This window comes from Taudactylus pleione, unplaced genomic scaffold, assembly GCF_031769625.1.
Source record: "Taudactylus pleione unplaced genomic scaffold, aTauple2 ptg000005l, whole genome shotgun sequence".
Classification (NCBI taxonomy): Eukaryota; Metazoa; Chordata; class Amphibia; order Anura; family Myobatrachidae; genus Taudactylus; species Taudactylus pleione.
This window is the reverse complement of record NW_028284408.1, coordinates 15,667,285-15,695,244: the sequence shown is the minus strand read 5'-3', so window position 1 is coordinate 15,695,244 and position 27,960 is coordinate 15,667,285. Positions and strand designations below refer to the sequence as shown.

Below are 27,960 nucleotides of genomic sequence, written 5' to 3'. Positions count from 1 at the left end.
TATTTTGCTGTATTGCTGGTCGTTTAGAAAACCTGGAAACTATGCAACATCAAATGGCTCAGTTTTTACAAGAGATGTCTAAGCGACAAGATAATCTGCAAACCTCGTTAACCACCCCTGGGGTATCAGCAACTACACCTCCTCCTGTGCCTGGTAATACAGGGACCAGGGTATCCCCTCGTTTACACCTACCTATGCCAAGCAAATGTGATGGCAATCCTAAGCTCTGTTGTGGTTTCTTAAATCAGTGTGATATACACTTTACCTTAAAGCCTGATAACTTTTCCATTGCTAGAACTACAGTGGCATACATTGTGTCTTTGCTGTCTGGCTCAGCTTTGGGCCTCCCCCCTCTGGGAGTATTCAGACTCGCTGCTGGATAACTATGCGGACTTTGTGTCATCATTCAGGAGGATTTTCGACGAACCTGGATGCACTGTGTCAGCATTGTCCAGTATCATGAAACTGAGACAAGGAACCCGTCCTGTCAGCCAATATGCTGTACAGTTTCAAATCTTGGCATCAGAGCTTAAGTGGAATGAGGAGGCCCTTACCTCAGCCTTTTGGCATGGCCTTTCGGACCGGCTAAAAGATGATCTGATCACCCGTGAGCTTCCCACTAATTTAAATGAGTTGATCTCACTCTGCAATAAAATTGACTTACGCTTCAGAGAACATCAGGCTGAAAAGCACAGAACTGACCGGCAAAAGTCATTCTCTCCTCCCTTGCCTACCCGTCCACCCCATCCTCCTTTAGATGAGGAGCCTATGCAGGTGAACCAAACCCATCTCTCGAAAGAGGGACGTCAGAGAAGGATACTAAAGAACCTCTGTCTATACTGTGGAGATTCGGGTCACCTGGTGGACTCCTGCTCCTGTAATCGGGAAATGCTCATTCCTAACTGACCCTGGGGATATCAAGTTAGGAGTTTTGAGCCCGTCCCCTAATACTAAAGATTTAAAAATTTCCCTAGCTTTGGATCTTAAGCCTAAGCCTGTTTTCGTTTCTGCTCTATTGGATTCTGGAGCAGCCCGGAAACTTCATGACTTCTTGTCTAGTTGATAAACTACAGATTCCCTGTACATCTCTCCATCACGCAATCTCCCTGACCTCTGTAGATGGACGGCCTCTAGCTAAGGAGACTCAACCAGTATTAGTCCGTGTTGGGGCACTCCACTCAGAGTCTTTGAAGTTCTTAGTGATACGTGAGGCCTCCCAAGAAATAATTTTAGGATTACCCTGGTTACGCCAGCATAATCCCAGGATAGACTGGTGTTCTATGCAGATTCTTTCATGGGGAACTGACTGTCAGAAATCCTGTCTTCATAAGATACGACCTGTAAGAAAGACTGTTTCATCAATATCTCCAGCTATTCCCAAGGAGTACCAGATGTTCTCTGACGTTTTTTCCGAACAACAGGCAAATGTCTTACAGAGAATGGGATTGTCCAATCGAACTGATGCCTGACAAGATGTCACCTCGTGGTCGCACCTTTCCGCTATCCTTGCCTGAGACTCAAGCCATGTCTGAATACATCCAGGAAAACCTAGCGAATGGATTTATTCATCCTTCCACCTCTCCTGCTGGAGCTGGCTTCTTTTTCGTTGGCAAAAAGGATGGTGGCCTGAGGCCTTGTATAGACTATAGGGGCCTTAATGATATAACGGTCAAGAATCGATATCCTCTTCCACTGATCACAGAGATGTTCGACAGAGTTAAAGGGTCCATCATATTCTCAAAATTGGATCTGAGAGGGGCTTATAATCTCATCCGTATTCGTGCTGGTGATGAATGGAAGACTGCCTTTAATACGAGAGATGGACATTTTGAATACCTTGTGATGCCCTTTGGGTTGTGCAATGCCCCTGCCGTGTTTCAGGGCTTTGTTAATAAAATTTTTCCGAGACTTGCTGTATGTCTCGGTTGTAGTTTACCTGGATGATATACTGATTTTTTCGTCTTCTATAGAGAAACATCATGAACATGTGAAGGAAGTATTATCCCGTCTAAGAAAGAACCACCTTTACTGCAAATTGGAGAAATGGGTCTTTGGAGTACCCAGTGTGCCATTCCTTGGTTACGTCATCTCCGGCTCCAGTCTTGAAATGGATCCCAAGAAGGTGCAGGCAATTTTGGATTGGTCCCGACCTCAAACCTTGAAAGCAATCCAGAGATTGCTTGGGTTCGCCAACTACTATAGACGTTTTGTTAAAGGATTCTCCTCATTATTGGCTCCCATCACCGCTCTGACCTGTAAAGACGCTAATCCTGCCCTGTGGTCACCTGAGGCAGAGACTGCCTTCCAGCTTTTAAAACAGGCTTTCATTTCTGCTCCAGTCTTACGTCAACCAGATTTGGACAGGCCTTTTCTATTGGAAGTGGATGCGTCTTCAGAGGCCGTGGGTGCAGTTCTTTCCCAGCGTTATGAGGATAATCGAGTTCATCCCTGTGGGTTTTTCTCCAAGAAATTCTCGCCTGCCGAAAGAAGTTATGCCATAGGTGAACAAGAACTCCTGGCAGTGAAATTGGCATTAAAAGAATGGAGATAGCCCCTTCCAGCAGGTAAGTTCCCCTTCACTGTTTTCACAGAACATGGAAACCTCCTATTCCTCAAGAATCTCCAGTGCGTGAGTCCATTGCAGTTCTGGAACAACATCCTATGGCCAGATGGGACAAAGATCAACTTGTACCAGAGTGATGGGAAGAGAAGAGTATGGAGAAGGAAAGGAACTGCTCATGATCCAAAACATACCACCTCATCAGTGAAGCATGGTGGTGGTAGTGTCATGGCGTGGGCATGTATGGCTGCCAATGGAACTGGTTCCCTTGTATTTATTGATGATGTAACTGCTAACAAAAGCAGCAGAATGAATTCTGAAGTGTTTCGGGCAATATTATATGCTCATATTCAGACAAATGCTTCAGAACTCATTGGACGGCGCTTCACAGTGCAGATGGACAATGACCCGAAGCATACTGCAAAAGCAACCAAAGAGTTTAAGGCTAAAAAGTGGAATGTTATGCAATGGCCAAGTCAATCCCCTGACCTGAATCCGATTGAGCATGCATTTCACTTGATGAAGACAAAACTGAAGTGAAAATGCCCCAAGAACAAGCAGGAACTGAAGACATTTGCAGTAGAGGCCTGGTAGAGCATCACCATGGATGAAACCCAGCGTCTGGTGATGTCTATGCGTTCCAGACTTTAGGCTGTAATTGCCTGCAAAGGATTTGCAACAAAGTATTAAAAAGTGAAAGTTAGATTTAGGATTGTTTAGTTTGTCCCATTACTTTTGGCCCCTTAAAAAGTGGGAGGCACATATAGAAACCATTGTAATTCCTACACCGTTCACCTGATTTGGATGTAATTACCCTCAAATTAAATATGAAAGTCTGCAGTTAAAGCACATCTTGTTTGTTTCATTTCAAAGCCATTGTGGTGGTGAATAGAGGCCAAAATATGAACATTCTGTCAATGTCCCAATATTTATGCACCTGACTGTATTTACTCAAGTGTGGGTTTTTAGAAGTGGAGATGTTGCCAATAGCAACCAATCAGATTCTACTTATTTATCTAGCACATTCTAGAAGATAATAGCTAGAATGTGATTGGTTGCTATGGGCAACATCTCCAAAATCTAAAAACCCGCACTTTAGTAAATATACCCCCAGAGCACTTCAGTAAAGAAATTACTGCAAGTCACTTTTTAAAGCTGCTGTTTATCGTATATGTAGGAGTATAATGGTACAACGGTACTTTGTAGCAATGGGCAGTCGCTGCTGATGTGTCACTGTACATAATGTGCATTTCCAAAAGTAAAGTACATAGTGACTGACGCAGAACAATTTCACCCTAACTAAACCAATTATTTTCTGGGTGGCTGTTTTTCATTGAGAACATCAGGCTCCTATGCATGTCCATTTTATAAGGAGTTTTATCAATACATTGCAAGGGTAGTAAGCCATTACCAACCTTGCCCACTACCTCCACCCTATATGAGAAGAGCATGGTATCATCATGCCTACAAACACTCAGCAGGTACAAACTGTTCCATAAAATATGTCCTGGAATAGACAGAGCTATTTTTACGGTTTACTGCCCCTGTAAAATCCCACTTGCTGCACTAAATGGACAATACCACTTTACATGCAGGACACTGGTAAGCTATTCATTCTACTTACTGAATTACACTGATCTGTATAAAACATGTTACTTAAAATTTTCAAATAATACCAGCAATCTAAATGTAGATTAAGAAGTATATGTAAAAAAGTCACATGACACGAAGGCTTTTTACCCAAAAATGTTATACAGCTACTATAGTATTTAGATTAACAGTCTGCACACTTAGGGGCTGATGTAGAGCTGAACTCACGTTGGCTGCAATTGCACTCTGAATGAATGCACAGAACTATGGCCCTCATTCAGAGCCGTATGCTCTGAGCAGAGCGCACGCTCTGAATGAGGGCCGCCCTCCATGAAAATGGAGCGTCCTCCTGGACGCTCGTATAGCTGTGGGTCACCACCCACAGGCTATACGAGCGTGCATTTTGATGGCCGCGATGGTCTTGACCATCGCGACCATCGAAACTGCGAGCCGGAGCCTGCGGTTGAGGTTTTCAACGGCAAGCTCCGGAGTGATTTTGGCTCTATCAGAGCCAAAATCACTCCCACTGACATCACTAGTGATGTCAGTGGGCCGGCTTCTGACGGGAGGCGTTCCCGTGGGAACGCCCCCGTCAGGGAGGCACGCCCCTGGCACGCCCACCAAAGGGGGCGTGCTGTCAATAAACATCGACAGCACGCCCCCTTTGATCAGACACAACGAGCGAAGGACTTTCCTTCGCTCGTCGCGTCTGGCGCATGCGCACGATGGAGCTCCCTCCGTCGTGCGCATGCTCAGTGCAGAACATCGACCCACTTGCGAGCGGACAGCCGCTCGCGAGTGGGTCTGAATCAGGGCCTATGTGTATATCTGCACCACCCATATGCATACGTTTGGCTTCATATCCTCCATTATCAGAACACACTATAGTGAAAATCTGACAGACCTCTGTGTACACATAATGAGACGCAGTATGCAGTCTCGTCTAAACGCCCTGACTAAACTTAGCTTACTTGCAAACATCCTGCTTATACCCAGTTACACCCATTCAGCAAGCAAGTAGAGATGCCACCTGGAATCGATGCGTATGTCCTGGAATCGTCTGCAGATGCATGTGCTTGGCTATGGTCCATGCCCAGTGCTAATAAACACATTATCCTTCTGTAAAACAGACTTGTGTACAACTTTGCATTAGTTCCTTATTGTTTAAGTAAAAAAAGACCAAATACATCAAGAATTTTTTTTTATTTAAAAGCAAATACCTAATACAACACTAATGTGTTCATGTAACACCCAGACCACATAATTCTATTCTGTACAACATCCATAATTAATAAATAGATATAAAAAAGGCAAAATAAGTTAATTAAATAGAAACAGTCAACTAATGTGTTTTAGTTGACACATTTATAGAAAATAAACAAGTCCTTCCTGGGAGCAGTAGTTGAAGTGTTAATGCACCAAGATGAAGGGAAGCCTCCGTCATTCCGTAGGCACAAAATAATTTATGGTTTTTCAAGACTTCCACCAGCTCACAGCTGCGGCTTTGTCCGCTATGACTAACATAAGGCAAGTGTCCAAAATCGGCTTTTTTTTCCTCACATGCCCATCCTGATGCTTTGGATAATTTGAAAAATTGCTGCAATAGAAATGAGAATGAAAAGCTTCAGTCAGAACACAGAATCCATAAGGTTATATATACACTGTACAAACATTTAGAGATTATTATGGTAATGTTTTAGTAGGTAACCTCTAGACAATTAATAGCTATATAAGTAAAGTCTTGTGACATTTTTCAGATTAGCTATACATTACATTTATTAAACAGTGAAGTTTTTTTGGTGTACATTACATAAATGTAATTCTGCATGGATCACCACAACAGTCTAACATGAACAGTGGCCCTGATTCAGAGTGAGCGCTCTGTCAGAGCGTTCGGCTCTGAATCAGGGCCGTCCTTCTTAATTTTTAGAGCAGCCTTCTGGCCGCTCATATAGCTGTGGGTGACCACCCACAGCTATAGCGAGCGGCCAGGAAGATGGTCGCGATGGTCAAGACCATCGCGACCATCGGGCTTGCGACGAGACCCTTGTGGTAGGGTCTCGTTGCCGCAAGCCTTGGAGTGCTTTTGGCTCAAACACACTTGTGATGTCAGTGGGGCCGGCCCCAGATGGTAGGCATTCCCATGGGAATGCCTCCGTCTGGGCAGCCACGCCACCGACACGCCCACCAAAGGGGGCGTGCTGTCACTCAACATCGACAGCACGCCCCCTTTGGTACGAGACCCAGAGCGACTCTTTGCCCGTCGCTATCCGGGTCTCGCGCATGCGCACGATGGAGCCGGCTCCGTCGTGCGCATGCGCACTGGGCCACCATCGACCCACTTGCAAGCGCTCAGTGCTCGCCAGCGGGTCTGAATCAGGCCCTGTGATTGCCAATACATATTCTGTGTGATTCATTGCAGCAGCTTGGTAGAAGTGAAGTTTAATGGACCAATAAACCTTAATTAAACACAAGCTTTCTTGTGTAATGCTGGGTACATTTAAATTTGCTTGCCCAGCTGTGATGCCAGTGTCAGCAGTCCCTGCAGCCAGTGTCACCCGTACACACATGCTGGTGCACCAATATATCGGCATCGTCTGTGCTGCAGGGTCGTCTGTGAAGGTTAGCCACCGACATATGGGATGTACAAACCCGCTAATGCACTCACCATATGTTGTTCGTCGATTGAAGTGTGTACCCAGCATAAGAAAGCTCATAGTATTCACAAAGTATTGGGTAGCACAGTGGCAAGCATTACTGCCTGCACTGAAATTATTACATGGGTGCATCTATGATGTGTGCAAGGCATGGGGTACATACGGGCCCCACCTCACAACCATACTTATCTCTCTGGAGCCTGGCGCTACAGAAATCACTGTTAAAATGGCATACCACCATTTTCCCAAAGATGTGCAGAATCTACTCTGTAACTGAGCCAGCCACCATTTTCAGAAAATAGAGGATTATATCTCACAGTCAGATCTAGAACATATGTAAATGAAATGTTAAACATCTCCGGTTTGGTTAAGGTATGGGAAATTTTACATATACATTTGTAAAAGTTATACAATACTTCATGTAAGGCAATTTGCATTTAGGGGCTGATTCTGAGTTGGTAGCAAAGATAAAAAAGTAACTTTACAATACAAACCATGTTGCAACGCAAGGAGTGCAAATACATGTATTTATATTTTGCATGCAGGGTAAACACTGGCTGCTTTTGCATGTAGCCCACAAATGTTGGACAGCTTTATTATTACACTGCAATTTAGATTTCAGATTAAAACCCTAATTTTACCTCTATCTCAGTCCCCCCTTAATTGTCACCAGTCCCCCAGAGACTACATAGAGGAGGTACAGCCAGAACCAATGAAGGATCTGGAAGAGTTAGGTCTGTGGATAATAGGCATATGATACTAGTTACATACAATCCATTTTCTGTTTGCACTAAGCACAAAAAGGGATTTAAAAAAGATGTGGTTCCATTGCAGGAGGCATGTTAGAAGTGCTGCCAGGACCAAGATAGTTTTGGAAACAATGGGCTTGATTCAGACCCACTCGCGAGCGGCTGTCCACTCGCAAGTGGGTCGATGTTATGCACTGAGCATGCGCACGACGGAGGGAGCTCCGTCGTGCGCATGCGCCAGACGCGACGAGCGAAGGAAAGTCCTTCGCTCGTTGTGTCCGATCAAAGGGGGCGTGCTGTCAATGTTGATTGACAGCACGCCCCCTTTGGTGGGCGTGCCGGGGGCGTGCCTCCCTGACAGGGGCGTTCCCACGGGAACGCCTCCCGTCAGAAGCCGGCCCACTGACATCACTAGTGATGTCAGTGGGAGTGATTTTGGCTCTGATAGAGCCAAAATCACTCCGGAGCTTGCGGTTGAAAACCTCAACCGCAGGCTCCGGCTCGCAAATTCGATGGTCGCGATGGTCTCGACCATCGCGGCCATCACAAAGCACGCTCGTATAGCCTGTGGGTGGTGACCCACAGCTATACGAGCGTCCAGGAGGACGCTCCATGAAAATGGAGCCCGGCCCTCATTCAGAGCGTGCGCTCTGCTCAGAGCGTACGGCTCTGAATGAGGGCCAATGTTCCCTGAGAAGAGTCCTTTGAATATAGGAAGCATTGAAGTAATACTGCTAACAGTGACACAACCCCTGTGTTCTACAATCTGTACATTTGCTTAATGCCAACTAAACATATACAATGACCTAATCTGTTTGACAGTGTCTGCTGGTGGAACTTCTTCACCTTCTAGTTTTAAGGTATATAAAACTGGAAGTATAAATGATCCATTAGTATAAAATATGAAGCAGAACAGGCTATATATACACTTGTTTACTTTGAATAAACTATTAGTTAAATCATTATGAAGTGATTGTCAGAGGGTTTAAGCAAAGACATACTTAACATGAGATGTAATGGAAAAGCAATGCTAAAGAAAGATTTTAATTAATATACAGATATAATAGCAAGACAAACTGACACTGCGGTAAAGAATGGGATTAGCGGTAAAGTCCTCAAGGGGTGTGCAGGCCAGTTAAGTTGGATATTAACGGTCTTATTTAATTTGTCCCTTTTTAATTGTGTAGTGCCGAGATGTTTTAAGAAGGCAAATATTGTTCCAGTTCCAAAAAAGGGGGTAGTAAAATGCCTTAATGATTATCGCCCAATTGCACTAACTTCATTGATAATGAAATGCTTTGAAAGGCTGGTATTAGGACATATTCAATCTTTTTTCCCAGTAGATTTTGATCCTTTTCAGTTTGCATATAGGAAAAATCGTTGCACTGATGATGCGGTACTTACAGCACTTCACTCTATTTTAGCTCATTTGGAAGTGAGGGATTCTTATGTTCGGATACTCTTTGTTGATTTTAGTTCTGCTTTTAATACGGTTATTCCCATCTCACTAACATCTAAGTTGTTTGACTTGGGGTTAAGTGGGTCTATTTGTAACTGGGTTTTAAACTTTTTAACTGATAGACCACAAGTAGTTAGAATTGGAGGTGATGTGTCGGGGGAAGTGTTGATTAAGACTGGTGTTCCCCAGGGTTGTGTTCTCAGCCCCCTATTATACTCGCTATTTACCCACGACTGCGTGTCGACTTCTGATTCTGTGAAAATCATCAAATTTGCTGATGATATTGCAGTCGTTGGGTTAATTAGCAGGAATGATGAGTCCCATTATAGGAAAGAGATCAAAAATTTGGTTTCTTGGAGTGGTGATAATCACTTGCTCCTAAATGGTGACAAGACAAAAGAACTGGTAATTGATTTTCGTAGGAGATGTTTAGAGCAGAAATTGCCAGTGTCTATTAACAACCAGGATGTTGATATAGTTGAGTCTTTTAAATTTCTGGGTATCCAGGTTGCGGCAGATTTGACATGGTCTTTAAATACACTGTCCCTAATTAAAAAGGCGCAACAGCGTTTGTTTTTCCTAAGACGTTTGAGGGCCTCGGGAGTTAGCAAAGTAACTATGCTAAACTTTTACAGATGCTCAATTGAGAGCATTCTGACGTTTGGTATCATTATCTGGTATGGCAACTGCACAGCGAGTGAAAGAAGTGCACTGGAACGGGTTGTTAGGACCGCCAGCAAAATCATTGGCGTGCAGTTGCCAACTATTCATGATGTTTATGGGCTTAGGGTTCTAAAGAGAACCAAAGGTATCATATCGGATCCAAGCCATCCATTTCATGAATTTTTTGATAAGCTCCCATCTTTAAAGCGGTTTAGAGTACTTCGGGCACGTACGAGTCGCTTGAGGGTTAGTTTTCTTCCATCTGCTGTGCGCATGTTGAATGCTATGATTGTATCTCTTTAGTTAATTTTAATTTTATTATTTTTGTGAAATTGTTTGTGATAACCTTTACCATGGATTGCTATTCACTGTTTTAAAAAAGTGCAATGTAATTTCGTCTGTCAAACTTGTTTTGCTGATGACAACAATAAATACAATACAATACAATACAATACAATATTTGGATTTATGAACTTTGGGGTGTTAAAAGCAGCTCTACATAAAGCAATCTTCCTGCAGTAGTATAATTAGAGCCTGACATTATTACTCTGTTGTTCAGTGGAGTCAATCACACAGACACAGGTCATACCGAACCCTCTCATACAATAAGCTGCTGTAAGCAATCCAACCAAATAAACCGGGTACAAAAACAAGCAGGAAATGCAGATTAAATACAATAAGGTGCTCTGACCCTGGTAAAACCTGACCGAAAACCTCTTCCTGTAAAACCAGGAGTGGCACATAGCAAACTATGGGTGTTTACCTACTGACTTAAGAAACCTTTGTTTCTACCGATGCTTGGTCAAGCAATACCAGTGGGTAAGGACTGGAGCATAAATATACACCGAAAAACAAATACACCAGTTACATTTGTGGATGTCCTGCTAGGAGTTTTGTTTTGTCTGTCTTTTGATCAACACAACTTATAGAATTTGGCTTTAGTATATTATATATTCATAATGTCGACATGGTGATAATGTCAACAGACAACACGTCGACATGTTCGTCATATCGACAGTCACCATGACTGCATTCAGCATGTAAACATGGTCATATTGCCAACAATGCATTTCTAAGATATCCCTAATGCTAACCCCTAAACATAATGCAAATTTCAACATTTTCACTGCCGACATACCATAGGTTTTATGTCCATGTAAATATTTTCCAGGTCTCATAATGTATGATGTTGACACTTTAACCACGTCGATAACATAATTATTGACCTTCTGGACAGACTAAATGGGCCAAATGGTTCTTTTCTGCCGTCAAATTCTATATTTAATGTCAACATAATGAATGTCATATTGGAATTTTCAAAAACTCTGCGTGTTGCATGGGACTCTCGATCACACAGAGTTTTTAAAAATTCCAGAAGGAACGGTCTCAACAGCATACACACTTGTACATTGGTCTCCTGATTCAAAGCATGTTAATAAAAACACGTGATCTGACCAGGATTGGGTGAAGGCATCAGTCGGTTTTGGGTACACACTTGTCCAATGTCGGACCAACTGGTCAGTTGGGGGTCGGATTGACTGCAGATTGGACAAGTGTGTACCCAGCTTTATTTTCAGTGCAAACAGCAGTTTATTTCAGCATGATTTATACAACATGATACAGCCAATGAAATACTGGTTTCCATGAAACATATTGTGCTAATCATGCCAGACTAAACTTATCTACATTTCATTTGTGCGTGATTAATCACTTATCAGCAATCTCCCATTTTAAAGAGGTTTGTGCCCAGTAGAGGGATTACACAGGTGATTTATTTTTAATGCAATCTGTGTTTATTAATGTAAAGAGTAAAAGGTACATTCAAGTCAAGGGTATGGAAGATAGAAATCAGAAAAACACATGCCTATCAAACATACTATAAACTGAATGGTATAGGTAACACATAGTCTAAGGCTGGGTACACACTGGAGCGATATGTAGCCGGATAATATGGTGGCCAACGGTATGCAGTCAGGAAGCCGGCGGACCTAATCCCGGCAGCCGGCTTCCCGACTGCTTAATCCTGGCAAGGGTTAAATGACAGGCGTCTAAATCTAGACACTAGTAATTTTACCGACGCCGGGAGACTGGCGCCCGGCATCCCGATCGAAGGGACGCCGATAGCCGCGGGAGGGTTAGGTTTAGGGTTCCCGGGGGGACTTAGGGTTAGGCACCCCCCCCCCCCGGGCGGTTAGGTTTAGGCTAGGGGAAGGGGGTTTTAGGGTTAGGCACCCCCGGGGGGGGACATAGGGTTAGGCACCCCCCCGGGGGACTTAGGTGAAGGTGGCGGGGAAGGGGGGGTTAGGTTTAGACACTGGGGGGGAAGGTTAGGGTTAGGCACCCCTAAGGGAGGGTTATGGGGTAGAATTAGGTTAGACAATACTTACCTTGGACGATCGGGATTTCCTCCTCTGCTGGGATGCCGCTGTAGAGATTCCAACTGCTGGGCATGGATTAGGCGGTAAATCATAGCGATTCCCGGCCAACATATCGTATCAGCGGTACACATCAGAAAGATGTAATTCAAAAGGACAATAGCAGATAAAATTGGACAAACATCACCAAATACTGTGAATTTAAAGAGAGAGAAGGGGGGTTTAGGAAAAGAAAGTGGGAAAGAGGGGGGGGGTGGAGAGGGATGGAAAACATAACATCCAATAGGAGTCCCTGGAAAAGTACTGAAGTATAAATAACTAATGAGAAATGGGCATGAACTAGAGGAGGTGGCACAGGTGCAGAGGGACTAGAGGAAGGTCCGGTAGCAGAGGAGGGCCGGAGGAAAGCCCTATATTCAAGCGACTCTTTGAATCGAGACCAGTCATACCAGTGAAATCGGAACAATTAACCAAAACAGAAGTTGTAAGATCTTCCATTGTCATGTAATAGCTAACCCTCTGGAAGCACTGATAGAGGGGGAGGAGGGAGATCTACAAAGACATGGTATAACAACTCTTGCAGCCAGTGGTGTAACTAGGGTATTTAGAACACAGGGCAAGATGAAAAACAGAGCCCCCCCCTTCCCCCTATGTGCACTTGCCGCCAAGTGGGCATGGCTACTGAAAATAGGGAGTGTCAACATGAAACACTGCCGTTACTCGTCAATCCTGGGAACATTCCTTTCCATATGCACTTTAATGCCCCCAGTAGTAGTGCCCCTTATGCAATGTCCACAGTAGCAGTGCTCCATGTAGTCCTGCCCCTTATACAGTGCCCCCAGTAGTGGTCCCCCCTATGCAGTTCCCCCCGTAGTGGTCCCCCTTATACAGTGACCCCAGTAGTGCCCCATATATAGTGCCCCCCCTATGCAGTGTCCCCAGTAGTTGTACCCTTATGCAGTGAGCCAAGTAGTGGTCCTCCTATGCAGTTCCCCCAGTAGTGGTCCTCCTTATACAGTGCCCCCCAGTAGTCCGACTGTTATTAGCTGCTAAAACAAATACCGCCGCCGGGTGCGCCGGTGTGTTTGTTACTGTGGTCCACACTACACTGACTTCACCAGGACCTGGAACGCACCCCGCGGCGCCCCCCCTGGTTAACCCACTGCTTGCAGCTTTCAGAAGATGCCGATGTAGAGACTTCTTGATTTGGGAAAGGGACATATCCATAAGATTAAAAAGCCAGAACTCAGGAGTAAAAGGCAGCGGAAGCACAGTGATGTGTACCAAGAGCCAGTATCCAAAACAGGGAAGAACATTGCCACCAAATATGCAGTGGTGTACCTGCTGCTTAACTACACCGTCAACAGAGATCCAAGACACTCGGAAATATCAAATATTTGAAGGGTGGTAGGACACCTATAGCACCTAGAAAGTATTTTATACTGTGTCTCCAACACCTGTATAGAAGAGGCGCTGGCGGAGAGATATTAGAAAATCTGGATCCAGTTCTATTTATTATTATTATCATTTATTTATATGACGCCACAAGTGTTCCGCAGCGCCTTACAAAGTACATAAACAAATAGGTGACCAGTGACTTACAGAACAATACAATACAGGACCAGGACATGGACAATATATATTGCTACATTAGCTACCATAACACCCAGATAAGCAACAAGGCATAAGCAACCAAGTGTTAGGTACCCTAGTGATGAGTAAGAAGTAGATGAAACTAAAGTAGGGAGAAGCACAAGAGGGTAGAGAGCCCTGCTCATAAGAGCTTACATTCTAAAAGGGAGGGGAAGACAAACAGGGGTGACACAGATGGGGTAGATGGGGAGGAAGGAGCATGTAGCAGGGAGTTAGAATGATATATAGCTGGAAGGCTTTGATGAAGTAGTGGGTCTTGAGAGCCCATTTCAAGGATTGCAAAGATCTGATGGGGAGTGGGATTTAGAGATCTCCGTACCCAATTCCCCACTCCATGCCAATTTGTAAGGGTAGAAAGTCAGACAGACCATCTGAACATAGTTCCGAGACATTTCAACTATACATGCCAAATATGCCATTTTGAATGAGAATTGGCTCAGAGAGGGCACCATTAACCCTAACTCTCGCAGACGGAGATCTGTACAGTGCCAATATACAATGAAGACAAGTCGGATCTAGACCCATATGCTTGGCCTAGACCCATATGCCTACATGAATAGCTAGTCAGCCCTGTTAAAGGCCTTCTTTGCATCCATGGATAGCAAAACCATAGGGGATCCACCATTTCGAGCATGATGAATAAGATCCATAGGAGTCTTTATAATGGGTGCAAGCTGTGAGGTGCACACGGGCCCCTAGGTCCAGGGGGGCCCACACCGCACACCCTGCACCCATAGTTAATAAATACCTCTCCGCAGATTCCGATGTGCTCCTCCGCAGTGCTGGACCTGCGCTGCAGAGCAGCATAAACTCACTGGTGACATGCGCATGCGCAGGTGATTCTGGCATGAAACGCACTCAGTGCACTGAAAAAGAGGAGGGGGCCCAAACGGGGGCTGCACACGGGCCCCCTCCTATCTTAAAACGCCCCTGAAAAGATCTTTTTTTTTCATGGTATTCTCTTTTGCCTCCATACCAGAGACGAATCCCACCACACAGGTGAATTTAAATTGCTTAACCGCTAGAGTTGTTGATGCAATTCTGTAATTCTGCAAGAATTCAAATGACTTATCATGTTCATTTAATATAATGGCATGCATGATTAATCACTCATTCATTAATGTGTTTATTTTGTAGGCAGCAAATGCTATTTTGACCTGTGTAATGAGAGCTTATAGAGATTAAGCTCAGGTGATTAATTGGGCAAAGTAGCATAGTGTTTTCTAAGCTATTAATCTCCTAACATTTAATTACAGAGGCTAAATATTGCCCATCTACTTTAGGTTTTAGAAAAGTCACCCTTAAAAAATAGTATGTAGACAGAAAATTTAAACTAAAGTGTATAAAAAATAACAATCTGGAGTGTCATCAAGTGTAAAATGGTGGGATATCTGCTTTGTGATTGTCTGCAGGTGGTTATCTAATGAAAGACATGGGGACAGATTGTAAATCAGTCTCTCTTGCTTACTTTGATATCATTATTGTCATTGCTGGAAATTAGAATAACAGATACCTCTGATGTACTGTATATAATGATAATGGCACGTGGCTTAACAGTGGCTTAACCACCTCCTCTCAAATCTCCCTAATCGTTAATAACACAATTTTCTCAGTCTCCTAAATCCGCTGCCTTGGTATCACACATGACTCTGTCTTTCTGCTTTCTTCCTTACAGCTAGGGGTATATTAACTAAAGCTTCTAAAAAAGACAAGTGGAGGTGTTGCCTTAGCAACCAGTCAGATTCTGTCTAGGGAAATGATAGCTAAAATCTGATTGTTTGCCATGGTCAACATCTACACTTTGTATTTGTAGATGCTTTAGTAAATGTACCCCCTAGTCTCTATCCCAGTCATGTCACATCCACCTTAGAAACATTACCAGAATTTACCTCATCTTACCCAAAATGATACAGATACTGTTATCCTTTCTCTCAGTGCTCTGTGAAAACCCATCGCTTAGATCTTACCCTATTCCCATCTATACCACTCATACTAAACACCCTCATACCTGTCCCAATCTTCACTTTCAGCAACATTCGTCTCACTTGTTTCAGATGTGCCCTCTCAGCTCTTCCAATTAAAATATAAGCTCTTTTATGAGAAGGGCTATCCCTGCCCTTTGTTTACATGTCTGCATTTACTTTGTCCCTCTTTTAGCCATGCTGTTTCCCATACTGCCTGTCAATGTTTTTCTTGAGGCATAACCTTAACAACCTTGAGTATATGTGATATTCTCTCATTTATATATACTTTATGTGTATTCAGTTTAGGTGTGATTTTTTTAAAAACAATTATTTCCTGAGGAAAAATGGTGCTTTATCCTTCAGACCAACATTGCCTATTTTTGGACTCTACTACAGTTATAGGCCATCTGCTGCACTTCAGGGGCCGCACTGAATGGCCCTCTCAATTTCAAAAGGAAAGCACATTACCCTTAATCCCATCTGTATTCCATTACTTTATGCCATTTTCTAACCTCTATCCTCTGTGCTAATTTAGGTAAGCTAAATTTAATTTCAATTTCAGACGAACCCCTTGCAACTGTAGCACAATTACCTAATTATACGGCTTGGTCTCACAAGTCTGAGTTATACTTTGTCACCAACTGTCTCTGATTTTGTCTTCTAACCAGGGTTGGCTGGTTTACACCAATTGTTTTTATTCTTTAAAACACACTTTTTTTTATTTGTGCTGTGACTACAGGCACAGCGCTGTGACTTCTTTAAAAGAAAACTATTATAAGGGAGTACCCCTGGTATTATTCCACACTCTTGTTACTTATGGTCTTCGTTTGAATGAGCTGAACCTATTCAGTAAAGTCACACACACAACAGAGAAATAGGGAAGGTGAACCAGATCAGAGAGGTATTAAATCTACCTAGCATCACCTAAGACTCCACAAACTCCTCCCCCTAACAATCATATAGGACTGGAGAAAACCACAAACAACATTCTCAATATTAAAAGGTAAATCACTCTAACACATTAAAGAAACAATTGTATTACTATTCAGATTTATTTATTAAGTAATAAGTAGGACTAATGCTTAACATTAACTCATTAAATTTCATCCATCTCTGAGTGTACATTGCATGTTTTAATGTTTATTCTATCTACATACAGTATATTCAGATGTAATAGGAATAATAAGCTGTAAAAATGGCTTTTATATAAAAATGTAAAATGAATCATATCAAAACCTAATAACTTTGTATTGTTAGAAAGCACTAAAACGTGGTTGATCAAGCTTTCTAAAACATAGCAATGTTTCACATTATTAATGTAGTAAACAGGATTATGTTTTTTTCATAAAAACATTAATGAATAATAATATTAAAACCTTGAGAAAGATCCTGGACAGATCGAAACGCGTTGGTGGGGACATTTGGTGATATTACCGAGAACAATAAGAGGAACTCTAGGTGTTTTTTTTTGGGATCCCGTTAACATCTGGAGCCAAGAGACTTCCCCATTTGGGTATGAGATCCACCTGTTTGGTTTTACTTTATTTATTTTTAAATAAATCAGATTCAACTTTTATATCTTCTGGATGCTTCAATAATATTGTGCTGAGCACCTGGAGTATTAAGAAGGTGGTCCTGAAATCTTTACAAGATTATTACTACATGCCTAAATACAAGTGGAGCACTGTGAGTGCATTGCGTGGGGGGCAACCCCGATAATCATCTAATTTGGTGTGGGTGCAGGCCTTAATGGTGTGATTTTACTACAGGCTCTTTATCAGCGTCCAGCTGCGAGTGTAATGTGTGGGGGGTAACCCCAATAATCTCTGAGCAACAGGGTGGTGGTGGATTGTATCCTCGTTTCTTCATGTCGTTTTTGAACACTAATCACATTGGATATTGTGGAATTGCATATATAAACTGTTTGTTGCTTTTTTTTGTTATTCCAAGACTATGGGGTAAATTTACTAAGGGTCGATTTGGCATTTTGAGTGAATTGGCATGCGATTTTGCTTTTGAGTATTTACTAAAAGGCCAAATCGAATTTCAAATCAAATTTTAGTCAAATCGACTTCAATTCGAACATCAGGAAAACATTGGTACTTTTACATAGACCAACGCACAAAACCCTTATTTACTATCATTCGATTTGAAATCTAACAAAATCGAATGTGTGTGTCTTGTGTTTATTTCAACATTTCTTTACAGGTGATCTACAGGTCCCAGTAGGCCCTTAATGCCCCGCATGCTGGTACTTGTGGTTATCCAAATACCAGCATACGGGGGAGGCTTGCTACAACCTGCAGTTCTACAGTCAAGACAATGTTTTACATATTCTATTATCACACTACACCTACACTATCAACCCGTCACCCACCGCCCAGGGGTGGCGGGGATAGCCCCGGGCTATCAACCTAGGCTAGGGGTGCCCTGGAGAGGGGGACCCCTTTTTTGGGGTGGCATCACTCCCCCGCTAGAAAGGGTCCAGTGTTGGTTCTGGGAATTACAGGGAGACCCTACACAATTTGTTTCCTGTAATTCCAGAACCAGGACTGGTTCCCAGAGTCCAGTGCTGGTTGTAAAGGGGAACCCTATGCAATTTTACTTAGTCATCCAGGACCGGCTATGAAAAGTCCGGGGCTGGTTCTGTTTTAACTATTTATAAGCTGTTTACAGTCAGATACATGCAGGCATCTCACTGATGTCTGCATGTATCTGTGTGAGAACAAACCGCTCATGCTGAAAGTGAAAGAATGTAGCAGTTCATGTTCAGACAGGGATTGGCAGTGCGGTTTGAAGTGTGATTTGCTGCACGATTTGTACATGAACATGTACCCAATATTTGTGTATTCTAAATGTGTTTTTAAAGTGTTGGTGTAAGCTTTTTGTTTGGTGTATAGGCTGCATTGGTTTGCGCACAGTAGGATACAAATTCTAGTTTGTTGTCTATGCTCCTTCTCTCCTCTTCCTTTACACAATGTGGTGACTCTTTTAGCTTGCTAGACCCTCTTCAAACCAAAGAACTAAAGTGTGGCCTGCATACACAGTGTAGCCTGGTCCTCTGGTGAGTGTATCCTTCCAGTTAGTTCTGCTCACTAGCAAATAACAATAAAAAAAATCTGAAGCATGTCTTAATTTTCAGACTACAAGTTATCAACATAACCTGAAAAGCTAGCTTCTAATAATGAAGGGCAAGGAAACTACAACATTTTTTAGTATGCATAAATCAGTTTTGTAAATGTACGTACAGGTGCCCTCATTCAGACCCACTCGCGAGCGGCTGTCCGCTCGCAAGTGGGTCGATGGTCCCCACTGTGCATGCGCACGACGGAGGGAGCTCCGTCGTGCGCATGCACGAGACCCGACGAGCGAAGGACTTTCCTTCGCTCGGAGTGTCTCATCAAAGGGGGCGTGCTGTCGATGGTGACAGCACGCCCCCTTTGGTGTGCGTGCCGGGGGCGTGCCTGCTAGACGTAGGCCTACCGTCTACCGTCTGAAGCCGGCCCCACTGACATCACTAGTGATGTCAGTGGGAGTGATTTTGGCTCTGATAGAGCCAAAATCACTCCTGGCCTTGCGGTTGAAAAACCTAACCGCAGGCTTTTGCTCGCAGTTTCTATGGTCGCGATGGTCAAGACCATCGCGACCATCATCCTGCACGCTCGTGGAGGACGCTCCATATTAATGGAGGTGGGCCCTGATTCAGAGTGAGGGCTCTGGTCAGGGCGTCCGGCTCTGAATCAGGGAGAGACTGTGGACTCCAGTGATTTATGGCCACGCGCTTTATTTCGGGAGGGCATGGCCTAGCCCCTGTAACTGGTGCTGTTATTTTCACAAGCGGGAACAGAGGTGGATCCATGTAGCCTCGTCATTCGCACCCAGCAGACTGACTGGTCTTAAGCCAATAAGGTTAGCAATTATTGGAATAAAGAGTGGACTCAGAAGGAATGTTTGATTTTAAATTTACTTTATATGGTTATAAAAAACAAAACCGGCAGTGGCTGCCTTTCCAGTCTGCCCCCACTCATCCACTCTACTTGTCCAGCACATCCTCACTACTTGTTTAATCCACTCCCACTCCTTGTCCAGCTGCCCCCACTTAGCATAAAAATACATTACAATGAGCACTTTAAAATATTCACAGGACAGTAGTGTGCTCCATGTTAATGGGAGGCAGGGACACTTGTGTGTGCTGTAAATGCGCACTTGCAGGGGGACCCCGAGAGTGGGGGCTATGCCCACTGTTTTCTCCTCTTAATCTGGCTCTTGCTCTGTAGATAAACAGATCTATTCTATTCCTGGTATAATATGAGATATGGTAAGAACTTACCCTTGTTATCTCTATTTCTACGAAGTCCATAGGGTTCCACAGGATACCTTGGGGTATAGGCGATGGCGGCAGACATCCAGGCACCACAGAGTTAAATTTTCAGCCTCCCAGGATGCACTGGGGTCCCTCTCCTATACCCCGCCCCCGAGCCTCAGGCCACTCAGTTTCGTAACAAGCCATAGGCCGGAGCAGGAGCAAAAAAGAGAGAGAAGACAGTCTGGAACACACAAGAATCACATTCTCACCAGAAGGAGATGGAGAAACCGGTGACCAGATCAAAGCCCATCTGCAGTACAGGTGCGACAGGGCGGGAGTCCTGTGGAACCCTATGGACTTCGTAGAAATAGAGATAACAAGGGTAAGTTCTTACCATATCTCATATTTTCTACTTCAGGGTCCATAGGGTATCCACAGGATACCTTGGGGATGTCCCAAAGCAGTATCCTTTAAGGGTGGGGACGCTCCTGTGCTGTAAGGAGAATCCGCCGCCGAAAGGAAGCATCCTGAGAGGCGAAGGTGACAAAAGCATAATACCTTACAAAAATATGGACAGATGACCACGTGGCTGCCAATCACCGCTGAGGCGCCACGTCGAGCTGCCCACGAAGGACTCACAGACCTAGTGGAAGAGCTTTAATAGAGGATGGAACAGGAAGACCTGTGAATCCATCCTGCCAAAGTTAGCGTAGTGGCAGGCCAACCCATTTTATGGAAACCAGAAAGGACAAAACCGAGAGTCTGATTTCCTAAATGGACTGGTACGGTCAACTTAAATTCTTAGCGCCCGTACCACAGCCAAATAGGCCTCACCAGCAGACAGGACTGGGGAAGTAAAGGCCGGTACTATAATTTCCTCATTGATGTGGAAACTAGACACCCCCATAGGTAAAAAACCAGGGCAAGTGCGAAGCACTGCCCTGTTCCTAGGAAAGATGAGAAAAAGGGAGGTCTACCTGACAGAGCCTCCCATTCTGAAATCCTACTGGCCAAATTAAGAGCCAGAAGGAATACAGTCCTAGCCGTAAGCCATTTGAAATCCACTGAGCCCAGTGGATCAAATGACGGTCCTCAGAGAGCCCTAAGGACCACAGCCAAATCCCAAGGAGCCACAGGTGGAACAAAGGGATGCTGAATATAACTTACACCCTGCACAAGAGTGCGGACATCAGGAAGAGTAGCAATCCTACACTGAAACCATACTAACAGGGCAGAAACCTGCACCTTCAGGTAAGCAAGGCGAAGACCGTTATCTAAGCCCACCTGTAGGAAAGCCAACCTCTGGATATCCGGAATACCCGAGGAGCCTAGCCCCTAGGGCGACACAACTGAAAGAAAGTATACCATACCCAATGGTAAATTCTTGCAGATAAAAGCTTCCGAGCTCTTAGCATGGACAGAGCCCCTGTTAACTATAGAGCTGGAAAAACTCCTAGACCTTAAGAGGGCATCTCCACCGCCACACCGTCAAGGACAGACAACCCAGGTCTGGGTATCAGCCAGGATCCTGAGACAACAAGTCCGGGCGTAGAGGCAACAGCTTCGGAGTGTTAACTGGGAGGCTCCGAAGATCTGAGTAATAGTGCCATCTGGCCCACGCTGGAGCTATCAGCAGGAGCGTGCCTCCTTCTTGCTATTACTGGAGGAAGAAGGGATAACGGAGGGACAAGGTACACCACTTGGAAGGTCCACTGGACCTACCTACGTCTATCAGAAGAGTCTCATCTCTGAAAGGCTCCACTTGTTCACCAGAAGATTGAACACCTCCTGATAAAGAGGACATTTCCCTTAATGTACGTCTTAACGGCTGAGAAAGCCTGCTTTCCATCTGAGGATTCCTGAATGAACACTGCCGATGACGGCAGGGATATAGCCTTCCACCCAAGCCAGAATTCGGGACACCACTGTTAGTGTCGCCTGACTTCGGGAACCTCCTAGGTGGTTTACATAAGCCATCATGATGGCGTTGTCAGACTGTACCTGCACGGTATTTCCGTGGAGGACCTATCCTGCATGCTGGAGAGCCTTGAATACTGCGTAGAGTTCTCAGATGTTTATGGGAAGCGCAAAAACTACTGGTGTCCACCTGCCCTGGAACAAGTGTGGACCCGTCACTGCTTCCCAGCCACGGATACTGGCGTCCGTCGTCAGAAGGACCCTGTCCTCAATCCCAAATGGGGTGCCCCTTGTTTAGGTGAGCTTTCCGCAGCCACCAGGCCAGAGAGAGACAAACCTCTGGGGAAAGCCTATTGACTTTATCCGATGAGGCAACCCATCCCATCCGGAGAGGATCAAGTTTTTCAGAGGTTAAGAGTGAAGCTGGGTACTCTCCACCATGTCGAACAGCGACACCCTGGAACCCAGGAACCACATTGCCAAGTGAATAGACACTCGGCGACTCTGCAAGCAACTGCGTACCTTTGCCTGTAATGCAGAGATCTTTTCCTCAATCACAAAGATCCTCCGATGCTGGGATATGGATCATCCTCTGTGTAGAATCAGAGAGGACCATTTCCAGTTTATCAGTCAGCCCTAACGTAGCAACACAGATATTGTCCGTTGCATATGGCACTGAAGTATCTCTGGGGACCGTGGTAACAACAGGAGGTCGCCCGGATAGGGTAACAAGCGGACCCCCTGCATCCGCAGGTGGGCTGCCATAACTGCCATAACCCTGGTAAACCGTGAGGCGCGGAGGCCAGACCAAGGGGCAATGCCAGAAACTGGAAATGCTTATCGACCACTGCAAACCTGAGGAAAACACTGGTGTGCTAAGAAAAGAGGGATATTCAGGTGGTCACCCTGAATACATCCAACGACACCACAAATTTCCCAGGCTCCATTGAATGATGGAATGCAGGGTCCCCCTCCCGAACCGAGGAACCCTTAAGAATTTGTTGAAGGATTCGAGGTTGAGAATGTCCTGGTAAGACCCATTGGGTGTCTGTACCAGAAAGAGGATGGAGTAATACCTCGTTCCCCTTTGGGGCAACGGAATAGGTACTATAACTCCTGCCTGTAGTGTAACACCCTCAAAAATTACAGGGCCTTGTCCTGAATTGACAGAAGACATGTAACGAAAAACCATCTGGGAGGCTTTTACCGGGAGGAGAGGACATACCTTCAAGAAAATACTTCTCTTACCCCAGTGTCCGTGGTGGTTAGACACCAGCACTGGGCGAACTGGAGAAGCCGGCTGAAGGCTTATAGTCCAACTTGGGAGTAGGACGTCTTGTACTCCAAGCCTGTTCTTATGGCTGAACAGATTTCCTGGCTACTGACTGTCTTGGAAAGCTGTATTTTAGACTTACCTTGGCCTCACAGGGCCGAAAAAACAAAGCCCCAGACCCTGATGGGACTGTAGCCGATGGCAGACACGCAGACGTAGCTGCTGCCTGCGGGGCCACAATTGCGTCCAGACGAAGGCCAAACAGGACTTGTCCCGTAAAAGGCAAAGCATTCCAAATGGAATCTGCGTCCGCTTTCCAAGAGCGCAACCACAGGGAGCTGCAAGCCGCTACTGCTGCCGAGGAGATTCTGGAAAGAAGTAGGCTATATGTAAGACCGTCTCATTATGAACGTGGCAAAGTCTCTGAGAATTTGCCACTATCCACCTGCTCTGCTGGAGAGTCAGTGTGCAGAGATCCAGTTACCTACTCAGCGCTCCATGGCTCTGTCCCCCCAGCACAAGGCCATAGCCGGCCTGGAAGCCCCTCCAGCAAGGGAATATTGGATTTTAGATATATTTGCACCTTGCAATCTGGAATCTCCTTCAAAGAGGACCTGGAGGGCATGGGCAACGTAGCACTCCTCACTAGACGTGTAACATGAGAATCTACCCGTAAAGGTAACACCCATTCGGAAATGTAATTATCCGCAAAAGGGGTATGCAAAAAGAAAACCGTTTTTGAGGCTGGAACCGCTTACCCAGATTTTCCACGCCTCCTCTAAATGATCCACCTGACCAGATAAAGGAATTACAGTGGCAACACCCTTATCCTTAAAGAAAGCATATTTGGATTTAGCCACGGGGGATATGTAATAACCAAAGCCGCACGGACTGCCCGTAGAAGGCCAGGTATATAGATTTTAGACCCAGACTACGCCTCCTTTGCACTAAGGGGCTCGTGTCTGAAAAAGTCAATAATGTCACCGTCATCAGACATCATGGCTTTACACGTCTGAGACCCGAAAGGCCATAATGGTGACTCCCCCTGTAAAACGTCCATCAGGTGCTATACCATTTGGACAAAAAATTCACCCACACAGGCTCCTGCGAGACCTGGGGGGGCGAAAAACAGGATACACTGGGGTACCATCAACTGTCCAGGGACCCCTGCATGTGATGAGACCACCACAGGCTGCGATAACCCCTATGGGGAAACGCAGGGGGCGTTGCCCACAAAGGCTGTAAGCATCTTAGCCAGCCGAGGGCGGTCCCCTTTTTTTGTGCAGGCACAGTGACAGAAATGGGGCGTGATATATAATACAACATGCCCTCCATAAACCCTCAGCGTCTACATATCCCTCCGCTAACTGCACATGATATCAGTACATTATAGCTGGAAGAGGATATCCTCATTCACTTTCAGACATGAGGAATGTGAACGGAGCGTATGTGACCTCCCACACAGAAAAACCACGTTAACTGTGAGGTAATAAACACCCTGCAACACCGCACCGCAAGGGCTGTAGCAGAAGAACAGGGATAGGAAAAGGCTGACAGTCAGAAATGAAAGTACAGGCAAACAGCGCTAGTATTTAAGTCACATACAATGCACAGATAATATCCTGCATTACAAACACTGCGATCAACTACACAGACCAGAGCCTGGTAGGAAACAGTGCTGCATACACTGAACTTAATTGAAGGAGAGGTATAGGGGGAGCCGGACCGCAATGGCATCTGCATCAGCTTCCAGCAGCTTTTGCCATCCCCAGCACATGTAGTGAGAAAATGGCCACCGAGGAGCAGAGAGAAGGCAGGGCCCGGGGGAGGAGCGCTGACACAGCCCGCTCAGACCGCTGTGGAATGGCACTGTGCAGCGGGGGAGACGCCGGCTGTGAGACAGGGAAGGCGTTCTCCCCTGGCCTGCTATTAACCCCTGGGATGCCGCGCTGTACCGCACATGCTGCGGCCCGCTGTCCCTGGTGGTCTAGTGGAAGGCGCAGGATCAGTACCTGGCCCCACGCGCAGCCGGTCCCCAGGGAGCCCCCTGCCTGGGGACCAAACAGGACTGTGTTACCGGCGGGTGCCCACCGCGGGACCCCGCCGCTTACCTTGTTCCCCGTGCATCCGGCCACAGTCCAGGTAGCCGGGATCACCGCTAGCTGTGACCCCAGCTACCTACTAGCATTCCTGGATCGGTACCGGCGTTCTGGTACCGGCGGGGTGTAGGAGTGACAGCATGGACGTCAATACTGACTGTCCTATGCTGGAGCACTCTAGTTGTGCAGCCACAGCTGCGAAGAAATATTCAGGGGCCTTAAAAAGACCCCCTCTGTACGGTGCGACTGGTCCGGCCAGGCACCGACGAAAACTGAGTGGCCTGAGGCTCGGGGGCGGGGTATAGGAGAGGGACCCCAGTGCATCCTGGGAGGCTGAAAATTTTACTCTGTGGTGCCTGGATGTCTGCCGCCATCGCCTATACCCCAAGGTATCCTGTGGATACCCTATGGACCCTGAAGTAGAAAAAAACTTTGTTTCTTTATACTTCTGACTCAATAATTTATAGATATATTGTGCTATTATGTTGGACAGAACTGACATATGATGAGAGAAAACAGATGCCTTCATTTCAGTACATGTAATGAGCTAGTGGCAGGGAAAATAGATTGTAAGCTCTACTGGGTTAGGAACTGATGTGTCTGAATTATGATACTCATAGAAATATTAAAAACTAGCAGTCCAACTAGCTGACCAGGACCATGTATTGTGTTGCAGTGGATAAAAAGGCCAGAAATCAAGTGGCTCATTTTTTTTTGAACCCCCAGTCAAAGGCCATACTGTTGTAAAGGGAGTATAGTGAAAACAGAGAAAGGCAGAACATTCCAAACAGGCTCAGGTCTGCCCACTGGGTTACCAGCGAGATCATCAGTGGGTCCTATCGCCTATGGGCAGGGTCAGGTGTGTAGGGGAAATCCCTGATGGGACCCAACCCTCCTCTAGGGATCAGGTTCCAGCTTGTGCACTTGAATTATACATGCAGACCCCTTCCGATACTGATTGACAGGAAGTTCCGTTTGTGGGTGGTGATGGGGGGGGGGTGGCCGGGCGAATGCAGGCGTGCCTGTGCGTTGGGATGCCGTTTTAGGGGCGTGTAAAAATTAGCCACTGCTGTGCCGCACGCAGTGATGACACTCCGTGCACACAGGAAGTTGCAAAGATCCTGCGCGAGGTCTGGTCAACCACTATTACGCAAGTGTGGTCGATGGTTCTTGATGTTACCGATGTTTACGCTATCTTGCATACTCATCAGGCTTTGAGTAAAGGGAGATGGGCGGATTAATATAGGGCTGGGCGTCTGCATTTTGTGCTGCTGGTTCCGTGTGTATGCATTGATTAGCATATCCTCACAGTGGTCGGGTGCGTGCGTGCGTCTGCTAGCGTGCGTTACTTGCTGAATCAGGCCCTGTGTATATATTGTAATGGTTGTGACACATTTTGTTGGCTTGTGATGTTGAATATCTGGTACCCAAAGAGAAAAATATTACCTACCCCGGTCCTATAACATGAATTTTAGAAATTCTGTCAGTTCAAAGTCTCTTGAAATGTGTCCTTCCAAACATAAATACAGTATAATCATTTTATAACTGGATGCCCAAAATTATCAACGTTTTAAAGAACTTATCTTTATCATCAGGACACATTGTGATCTTTGAAACGTTGACAATAAACACAGATGTTTTACTCTTCAGTCTCTGAGTGCCGCCTTCTTCGATTGCTCCACATACTGTATGGAGATACCTCTCTCCTAAGGCAAGACACTGGAGACATGTACCTGGTTGCATAGTACTTCCCGGTATTCTCTACATTTTGGCTAGACATCTTTCAATTAATCACACATTTTACAGGGTACATTCCCATTATATCATATATATGTGGTGGCCACATTCTCATAGCAGCTAGGCAGTGGCAGAACTCTCCCACCTCCATACCTGACCAATATTACATCACAAATTCAATATATTTTGAAGTGAAGCTTAAGTACTCCATGTCTGCATCATCACCATTAGTTAAATGGAATAAATGCCATATCTATAGCACAGATATTGAGAATGGCAATTCCAATTGACTGCATTCAAATCAATACTTTTAATGCACAGTGCTAGGTCTCCATCAGGCTATGGTCACTGTTTATGCCTTTGTAATCCGTGTCCCAATTTGGTGCAAAATGTTTATTTTTATCATCAGCGTGTAATTATTGGGCACCAAGTCACCAGACTTACAGATATAACATATAAACCAAATAACATGGATAAAATAAACATGATAGCAAGTACAGTACAGTATATGGATAGAGTTCAGTACAATAACAAACACATGGATAGTAATGAGCTAGTAATTACAATTAGTATGGCTACAAGTACAAATTCCATGTGTCTGAGTGTACAAACAGCAGAACATTCAGTATAAAAGATGAAACTAGTAGACGGACATGAGACATAGGGTAGGTATGTATTCTGTAATGTGCACACAGTGGGCCAAATTCATGTAGCTGCAGTAAACTCTTGGTTTACCCACTAGTCGTACTATTCAGTGATAAAATACTTATCCATCATACAGTAATTCTGGCTGTAATAGCTGCATTTAGTGTGAAGAAAAATATGTCGTCCCATCAATATAGCACCTTCATATACCTGTCCCACATTATTTAACCCATTATTCTGATTTTGCAGAACAACAAACCAAAAATTACATAATTGTTGGCCAAATTATGCTAATTAAAAAGTAATTGAGTAC

The 27,960-nt window shown here is 44.9% G+C and overlaps 1 protein-coding gene across 1 annotated transcript in view; it reads right to left on the bottom strand.

Moving 5' to 3' along the window:
- Positions 1-5,605: 5,605 nt before the first annotated feature.
- Positions 5,606-27,960, bottom strand: part of SERP2 (stress associated endoplasmic reticulum protein family member 2) — a 46,931-nt gene continuing 24,576 nt past the window's right edge. Inside the window, exon 3 of the mRNA XM_088477102.1 lies at positions 5,606-5,747. Within this exon, the coding sequence (XP_088333228.1) occupies positions 5,707-5,747 (41 nt within the window). The 3' untranslated portion in view covers positions 5,606-5,706. The remainder of the gene's footprint in view (positions 5,748-27,960) is intronic.